This window comes from Manihot esculenta, chromosome 11, assembly GCF_001659605.2.
Source record: "Manihot esculenta cultivar AM560-2 chromosome 11, M.esculenta_v8, whole genome shotgun sequence".
In the NCBI taxonomy this organism is placed as follows: domain Eukaryota; kingdom Viridiplantae; phylum Streptophyta; class Magnoliopsida; order Malpighiales; family Euphorbiaceae; genus Manihot; species Manihot esculenta.
In genome coordinates this window covers 4004814-4013409 of record NC_035171.2, presented here as the reverse complement: position 1 = coordinate 4013409, position 8596 = coordinate 4004814, and the positions used below count along the sequence as shown (strand labels likewise).

Below are 8596 nucleotides of genomic sequence, written 5' to 3'. Positions count from 1 at the left end.
TTTAGAAACTGTGTTATAATTTATTATTAACTTTTTTAAATTTAATTTAATACTCTTTAACTATAATTATGTCAAATAAAAAAAAAATGCTTTTTGTTATCCAAAGTTTAAAAATATAAATAAAAATATAAATTATGGTAATCATTTAGATTTTTTTTCAATAGTTCAAATACTAATTAATTAATAAAAGAAAATTTTATTATTTAATTTCTACATTATAAAAAAAATTGATAAGTTGATTTTTCTTGAAAAATATATTAAAACATTTATAAATTTTTAAAAAGTCTACTAAATAAATTTTCTATTATTTTTAACCGTTGAATATTATTAAAAATTTTAAAAAACTATTGATAGGAGAAACTAATTAATAAACTTTTTAAAATTTAAGAGATCAATTAATGTTTAAAACTATAGACACTAAATAATAAAATATTTAACATTAATTTTTTTGAGTGAGAGATTAACTAATAAATTTTTTAAAATATTATAGATATTTTAGTATATTTTTTAAAATTAAAAAATCGAATTTTTTATATTATAAAAATTAAATAATAATTTTTTTTAATAAAATGATTTATACATTTAACTTTTCCATGTAATATCCAACTGAAACTTACCCTCAACGTCCTCATTGTACTCAAATTCTTCTTCCTTCCCTTTTTCATCATCATCACCATGTAATATCCAACTGAAACTTACACTCAACCATTGAATGTCAAACGACGATGGGTAAATGATTTCAACTAGTCAGCACGTATTCATGATGTTATATATGAAGTCCACTTCACAGATAAGACGAAGACTTTCCACAATTGACCAAGTCCAAATTGTGTTAATTAATTTAAAGCTAATTGAAGATGCACTGGATAAAAGCATTAGCCATGCATGGTGAACGTCCCCACCATCATCAACTGAATTTCTCAATATAAAAACTCTTAAATTAACAGTACTGATAATTTCATACTGAAATCTCTGAGGCCAAATCATTCCTTTAGTTCATCCACTTAGTAATACATTTAAGTAATATTACTTAATAATAAGGATAATAGCAATGATGAGTAGAAGTGTTGGTGGTGGTGGGCATGTCAATGCTAGTAGATGGTGTTGCCGGAATGTTAACCGGAAAACCATTGTTAGTCCCCATTATGAAAATTTTAATTAAACTTATATATTTAATAACATAATTATTTTTATTATATAGCATTTTAGCTAAGTTTATCCACATGCTAAGTTCATATAAAATATATATATATATATATTATGCGTATCTTTTTGTACTGACCTAAAATCCCGTGTGCGCCACCAGCATGCCTTGCAATGGTAGAGATCAGTTGCTCTACGTTGGCACCAACAACCTTGTCGAGTAATTGTCCTCGTTTCAAGAACAAAAAGGTTGGCATTGCCTCAACTGCCCAATCCATAGCAACAGAACACAATTCATTAACATCCACCATCAAGAATGTGACATTTGGCATCTCCTTCGCCAACTCTGCCAGAATTGGACTCATGGAACGGGAACGTGGGCACCAGGCAGAAAATGAATTAACAATTAAAAAAAAAAATTCATTACAGTTGGATAAGGAATGAACCTTTATATATAGTACTCTGATTTCCATATCCATGCAGAGCAGTGCGTCGTTCAAGAAAATCTGTTGCCTGTATGATATTTATAACAAAGTTAAGGACATCAATGTAAATTCAATTTTATAATATTGAGTATAAACATTTAATGAAATATTTTAATATATATTAATTATTTATATGTGATATTTTATATATTATAATTTATTTAAAATAAATATTTATTTAATATCATATATTTAATTCAACATAAAATTTAAATTAAAAGACTATATATTTTATTAATAATATAAAACTTTAAAAATTATATTATAATTTATTATTTATTTTTTTTAGATTTAATTTAGTACTTTTTACTATAATTGTATCAAATTAAAAAAATATATACTTTTTATTATTTAAAGTTTAAAAATTTAGATATAAATATAAATTACCATAATCATTTAGATATTTTTTTCAATAATTCAAGTATTAATTAACTAATAAAAAAAATTTATTATTTAATTCCTACATTAGAAAGAAATTTATTAGTTAATTTCTCAATTTTAAAAAATTTACTAATTAATTCTGCCACTTTTAACTATCTAATATTATAAAAAAAATTAAAATATCACTGATATAAAGAGATTAATTAATAAACTTTTAAAATTTAAGAGATCAAACTAATGTTTAAAATTATAGGATTAAAAAATAAAATATTTAACACTAAAATTAACTAAAAATATTAATTAATAGATTTTTTAAAACGTAATGAATATTTTAATATATTTTTTAAAACTGAAAAATCAACCATTGAATTTTTAATATTATAAAAATTAAATAATAATTTTTCCTTAATAAAATGATTCATGCATTTAGCTTTTCCATGTAATATCCAAATGAATTAACAAGAATTGAATTACTTACACCGTAATCTGGACCTTTTTGTGACGATAATTCATCTAGAGATAAAATTCCTTCGAGAGCGTGAAGTATCTATATGGCATAGCAATAATGAAATTATTGTATATATTATCAATTATTAATATAATACATAAATAAATTTTTTACCTTCTTTATTGATGGACGAAAATTTGGAGGATTATTTATACAAGCATCCGCATAAAAAATCATTTGATACATTTCTTTATAATCAAACCTCAATGTAGAATCTACAAAAGCCGCAAGTTTTCCGTTCAAAGCTTTTTTAATTTGAGATTTTGCCTGCAAAATATTTAATAAAAAAATATATTTTTTTATTAAGTTGAGTTTACAATAAACATGAATTGCATTAATATCAAATAAAAGTTGTATGTAAATACTTATTTCACTTCTAAGACACCAAATATATATATATTTTTTACGTTTTAGTTATTAGAGAAAAACCTTTTACTTATGTAATTAATTATCACAAATTTTTAGAGTATACTACATGCGTATTACATACCCATTTCACAATATCAACACCATTTTTTATAGGCATTCTTCCGGTAATTAATTCCAAAAGTATAACACCAAATGTATAGACATCTGATTTATCATAATACTGTCTCGTTTCTATTGCAAATAGATCTACATAACTGCATTAAACACAATAAAAATACATGTTAAGATTCAAAAAATTAAAATTTAAAAAATCATAAACTTTTATCTGGTTTCATATGTGTTTTTATTTTATTTTAATTATTTTAAAAGTAAAATAAAATAATGGCACTACAAATTAAACATGTAAAAATTATCTTACACTCTGGTTCCGATAATTTTTGATTCAGAGATGTGAGTAGCAGCATTTGAAAAAAATCGAGCAAGTCCAAAATTTGCCACCTAAAAAAAAATTATTTAAGAAGATTAATAAATTTATTATGCCATATCTATTTTTATACATATATAGCATTAATTGCTTCATTTCTTACTTCTTTCAAAGGTTGACGGTTGAGAAAAACCCATGAAGGAGGACGTTAGTCATTAACTTGATATAAAATATTAAATGAAAATATTGTTACCAATCATGAAACTAGAAGTCCTATAATTTTAGTAACTTTTTCTGTCTAATTATAATATTTCTTAAATAAAGAAAATAATTATTGATAATCTTTATTTTAGAATTAATGTTTAAATCATTATTAAATAAAGAAGAAATAATACAACAAATTAACAAATAAAAACTAAAACGAACTTCTTATAGTATGGACTACCTTAGTAACTTTTCCTAAAAATTTATAAGAATTAAATAGATAATTTTTAAAAAATATAAATACTAATTATTATATTACCTTTTAAAAATGTTAAACCATAAAAAAAAACAATCAAACTCAATTATTATTAAAATACATCTATCAAAGTCTTTGAATTTATATAACTTTTCAATAATTTTTGAGAAAGATTTTAATCATAAATAAATAAAAATTTATAATATATATATTTATAATTAAAATTATCTTACCTTTGGTTTAAATTCATCATCGAGAAGAATATTATCTGATTTGATATCTAAATATATGATCCGAATATTACCTAATATAAAAAAATAAAAATATTTGTGAGAAAATAAATTATAAACTAAAAGAAAACATTTAAAATAGATTGAGCACTTGAGTGATAATTAAATATTAAGATTAGCAAATTAGATACAGTTATATACTTACAATATTCATGTAAATATTCCAGTCCTCTTGCAGTGCCTTTGGCAATATTCATTCTCTTTTGCCAGTCCAAATTTCGATCGCTTTCTAAAAAACTATTTTTTAGTTTATATTAATCTTCATAACGATTATGAAAATACAAAGAGAAAAGATGAGACTCACTATGTAACTGAGAGCTTAAGGACTTATTGTGAAAATATTTGAAAACAAGCAATTTATTGGCCCCTTCATTGCAGTAACCAAGCAGTTCAACAAGATTTTTGTGGCGGACGCTGCTAACAACCATAATCTCATCCTGCAGTTTTCCTTGAGACTGTAAGTCCGGAAAATTTTTAAGTTTCTTGATAGCATAGTATTTATTAAGGATAAAGACTAACTATAACAGTTTTATCTATTTGTAACTTGAGTTATAGTTGTATACTTATCTTGTATTTAGTTAGTTGTAGACTTATAGCTGTATACTTATTTTGTATTTAGTTAGTTGTAGACTTATAGCTGTATACTTATCTTGTATTTACTTAGTTGTAGACTTGTATTATATAAGCTTCTGTAATACGTTCAGTAAATATAACAAAAACCCCTTTTTTCTATATGGTATCAGAGCCGCAATCTGCTCTCACGAGTTTTCTGATCCAATTTTCTTTTAATTAATGGTTTCGTCATCTAATACTGTTATTCAATTAAATGCTCCAACGCATTTTCCAATTAAATTTACTCAGGAGAATTTTCCTTTTTGGAGAAAACAGATCCAGTCAACCTTAATTGGTCTTGATTTACTTGATTTTATTGATGGTTCATGGGTTGCACCATCACAATTTATTTCTGAAAAAGATAAAACAGCCAACCCAGCTTTCGCCTTATGGTTTCGACAAGATCAAATCTTGATCAGTGCTCTTTTAGGAAGTTGTTCCGATACTATTCAACCCTTGATTTCTTCAGCCAATACTGCCAAAGAAGCATGGGATCTGCTTCACCAGAGTTTTGCTAATGTTTCTCGTTCTAGAATTTTGTCCTTAAAAACTAAATTAGCACAGAACTCTAAGGGAACCAAACTGATTGCTGTTTTTCTCAATGAGATGAGGGCTATTGCAGATGAGCTTGCTCTTACCCAGAATCCGATGAGTGATGATGACTTAATTGTTTATATTATCACGCGATTGGGAGATGATTACAGTCCCATAGTTGCTGCGTTTAAAGTTCGTGAAACCCCAATAACCTTTTCTGATCTCTTTGAAAAACTTACTGATCATGAACGATCCTTACAAGAAAAAGATTCCACAACTGTTTCAGCTACGTCACAAGTGATTACTACTGTCAATTACACTCAACATTCTGGAGGGCGTTCCCAAAATCAGAATGGCAATTATTGTAATATCCGGCTAGACTCCGGTATCGGAATTCCTGCCGTTCGGTGGAATCTCGGATGTCGGAAGCCTCTAGTAGGGTAGAAACATGTTTTCATAAAATGTTTTAATGATTTTCATGGTTTTAAGTAAAAAGGAAATGAGTTTTTGAATGAATACAACCTTGGAGGAAAAATCAGGTTCGGCCGCCGAAACTCAAAGTTCGGCCGCCGAACATGTGTGCATTTCGGGTGAGCCTTAGGCCCCTGAAGGAATAAGTGAGGGAAGCCCAGGTTCGGCCGCCGAACCTCAAGTTCGGCCGCCAAACAGGGCATGCATGCGGAGGCACGTTCGGCCCCCGAACGTGGCCTGGCCAGCCACTATAAAAGGGTCCCTTAGCCGAAAACGGGCGAGCTTTTCTCCCCATTGTCGGCCAAGGTGAACTCTCCGCCGTTCCTCACCGATCTTTGATGTTTTTCCTTTAGATCTTTCAAGATTTTCACAAGTTTTCATCTTGTTTTGAAGATTTCCAAGTTTTGAACAAGTTTTGGAGCTTTGAGGTTCAAGGACTCAGATCTCTCCCACCTCCGAGTTTAGGACGTCTCTCTCTCGATCTTCAAGAGGTAAGAGCCGATCTTAAGCTCGTTTCATGTTTAAAGTGAGTTTTATGCAAGATCTATGGGGTAGAATGCATGTTTAGCACATGGTTAGGTTTTTGAGTTTATGTTGTGTTTTTGAGTAATGTGTTGTTGTTGTGTGTTGTAGTTGGGGTTTAAGTTAGTTTGAAGCCCCTAGGAGCCAATGTATGTGTATTTGCATGATTTGAATGAGTTATATGCATGTTGGGAGATTTGGGAGGCAAATGTGCATTAAGGAGCCAAGTTTCTGCCCTTTGGCAGAAACCAGGTTCGGCAGCCGAAGGAACTTTCGGCCACCGAACATGGCTGGGGAGGCAGGCCTTTCGGCTGCCGAAGTTGCCCCCGAAAAGAGACTTTCGTCTCTGTCTGGGACTTTCGGCCGCCGAAGGTGCTGCCGAACCTGCCTGGGTTTCGACTCTGGAGGGACTTTCGGCCGCCGAAGGTGCCGCCGAACCTGCCCTGTTCAGCCTTCCTTTGCATGCTTTTGCATGTTTGTTTGAGGTGTTTTAGGGGGTTTTTGGGGGATGTTTTTAGAGTTATGTTCTAGATGTTTGGCCCCTCATTTGAGTCCACTTGTGTAGGTTCGGACCCGAGGAGCCGAGGGCCTCAGCAGTAAGTCAGTTGTTTCTGTCAGTGTCAGAGCTAGCCAGAGGTGAGTAGAATAAACCTTTATGTTTTTAAAGCAAATGAATTATACCGTTGAGCATGTTCATGCATCATGAATGCCATGTGATGAATTAGGTTGTTTGCATTAGAATTCACGAATATGTTGCATTGCATTTATGATGTTGATGTGGATTGGTTATTGGATGATCCTTTAGTCCTCATATGGTATGATGATGCTACGGCATGATATGGTATGGAAGTCCAGGTTGTACCCATTCTACGTCCCTGGCACATTGGTATGTATGATATGTTATGTTAAGAGAAAGACCGGTTGTACCCATTCTACGTCCCGGCACTTTGGAATGTAGAGGACTATCGGTGACAATACCATCCGAGATGTGATTTGCTGTGATGTGTTGCATTACATGATGGCATGAAATTTTAAATATTGTTTTCTATTATTCTGCTCACTGGGCTCTAGTAGCTCACCCCTTCTCCCTAATCCCCTAGGATTGCAGGTACGGGCTAGACAGAGAAGTCAAGAAGAGTAAAGTCTTGTAATTGTAATAGTTAGAAAGTGGACATGATAAATTGTAAGATGATGTATAACTGCCTAGTTATGTTATGTATAAATATGTAATGTAACGATGTTGAGGTTAGAAGTGTGCTTGACCATAGTATACTGTAATCCCTTTTTGATACATGATCTTAATGTTTATTGATGTTTATGTTTAGCCAACTCAACGCATGTTATGCCACCCATTGGGGGCATCGTTGTGATCCCACAGAGGGGTCAAGTTTATGATTATGATTATATTTAGTGCATGCATAGGTTGAGTTTGGTGTATGAGAGAATGAATGAAAGAAAAGTTTTAATTTTTATGTATGATTGTTGATCATATATGGGATTAAACAGGTTTTCAGGATGCATGTTAGGCTTGCTACGGGTCCCGGTGGCCTTAAGTCGACCCGGATCCTAGCGCCGGTAGCGGTCCAATTTTCGGGTCGTTACAGAATGGTATCAGAGCCCCAGGTTCATATGGTCGGACCTAGAGTGTCGGGCTCATAGATGTTATAGAAGGTCAAGCACAATAGGAAGATCATGTCCAATAGGAAGATCATGTCCACTAGGATAGGATGTGGAGTCCTGTCTTGTTTTATGATGTGAAATGCCATGATAATATGCATGTGCATTAATGATATGTGATGAGGGTTCATGTGTGCCCACATGAACCATATGATGCTAATGTTTGCTTGTTATGTGAACTGTTTTTCAGAAAACAGGATGATAGAAACTCGTCGATCCGCAAGATTGACTGGAGTACCACCTGAGGATGAGGGCACGAGCGCCCGTCCTCCAGCATTTCCTAGGGCAATGTCCAGTAGGTCTAACAGAGAAAGAGCAGTAAGAGACCTTAGAAGGTCTTTGGATCTGGGTAGAAGCAGATCAGTCAGAGGAACAGTTCAGGGAGGACCGTCTGAGGACATTGGGGATGATATGGATGTAGAGCAGAGGAGGGATGGCAGTCTGGGTGTTAGCATGTCAGAAGAGGGAATGGGAGAGTCCCAAGGAGGCACTCAGGCCTCGGGATTTGTTCAGCCACCCCACTACCCACACTTCTCACAAAATCCCGGGTATTCGATGGGAGGTACATCAGATTACCCTAGTTTCACCCCTTATCCCACACAGATGCCATACCCACCCTACTACCCACCATATTCACAATACCCAATGTATCCACCCCCACCTTACTATCCAAATCCAGCAAACCCTACCTCAGAAAATGTTGCACCACCTCCACCACCT

The 8596-nt window shown here is 32.1% G+C and overlaps 1 protein-coding gene across 1 annotated transcript; it reads right to left on the bottom strand.

Moving 5' to 3' along the window:
* Positions 1-582: 582 nt before the first annotated feature.
* LOC110626689 (proline-rich receptor-like protein kinase PERK15) lies at positions 583-4488 on the bottom strand. The gene is made up of 10 exons (XM_021772734.1): positions 4365-4488; positions 4206-4289; positions 4004-4074; positions 3305-3384; positions 3008-3140; positions 2632-2784; positions 2488-2556; positions 1605-1656; positions 1283-1489; positions 583-743 (listed from the first exon to the last, which is right to left on the bottom strand). Exons 1-10 carry the CDS (start codon positions 4486-4488, stop codon positions 583-585), a joined length of 1134 nt encoding a protein of 377 aa, XP_021628426.1.
* Positions 4489-8596: the final 4108 nt, after the last annotated feature.

Coding starts and splice junctions, on each gene's coding strand:
- LOC110626689 (XM_021772734.1), bottom strand. CDS start 4,488: ATGGTTGTTAGCAGCGTCCGCCACAAAAATCTTGTTGAACTGCTTGGT. Junction 3,385..4,003: donor ATGATGAATTTAAACCAAAG/GTAAGATAATTT, acceptor ATTTTTTTTTAG/GTGGCAAATTTTGGACTTGC. Junction 2,785..3,007: donor GTGTTGATATTGTGAAATGG/GTATGTAATACG, acceptor AATATTTTGCAG/GCAAAATCTCAAATTAAAAA.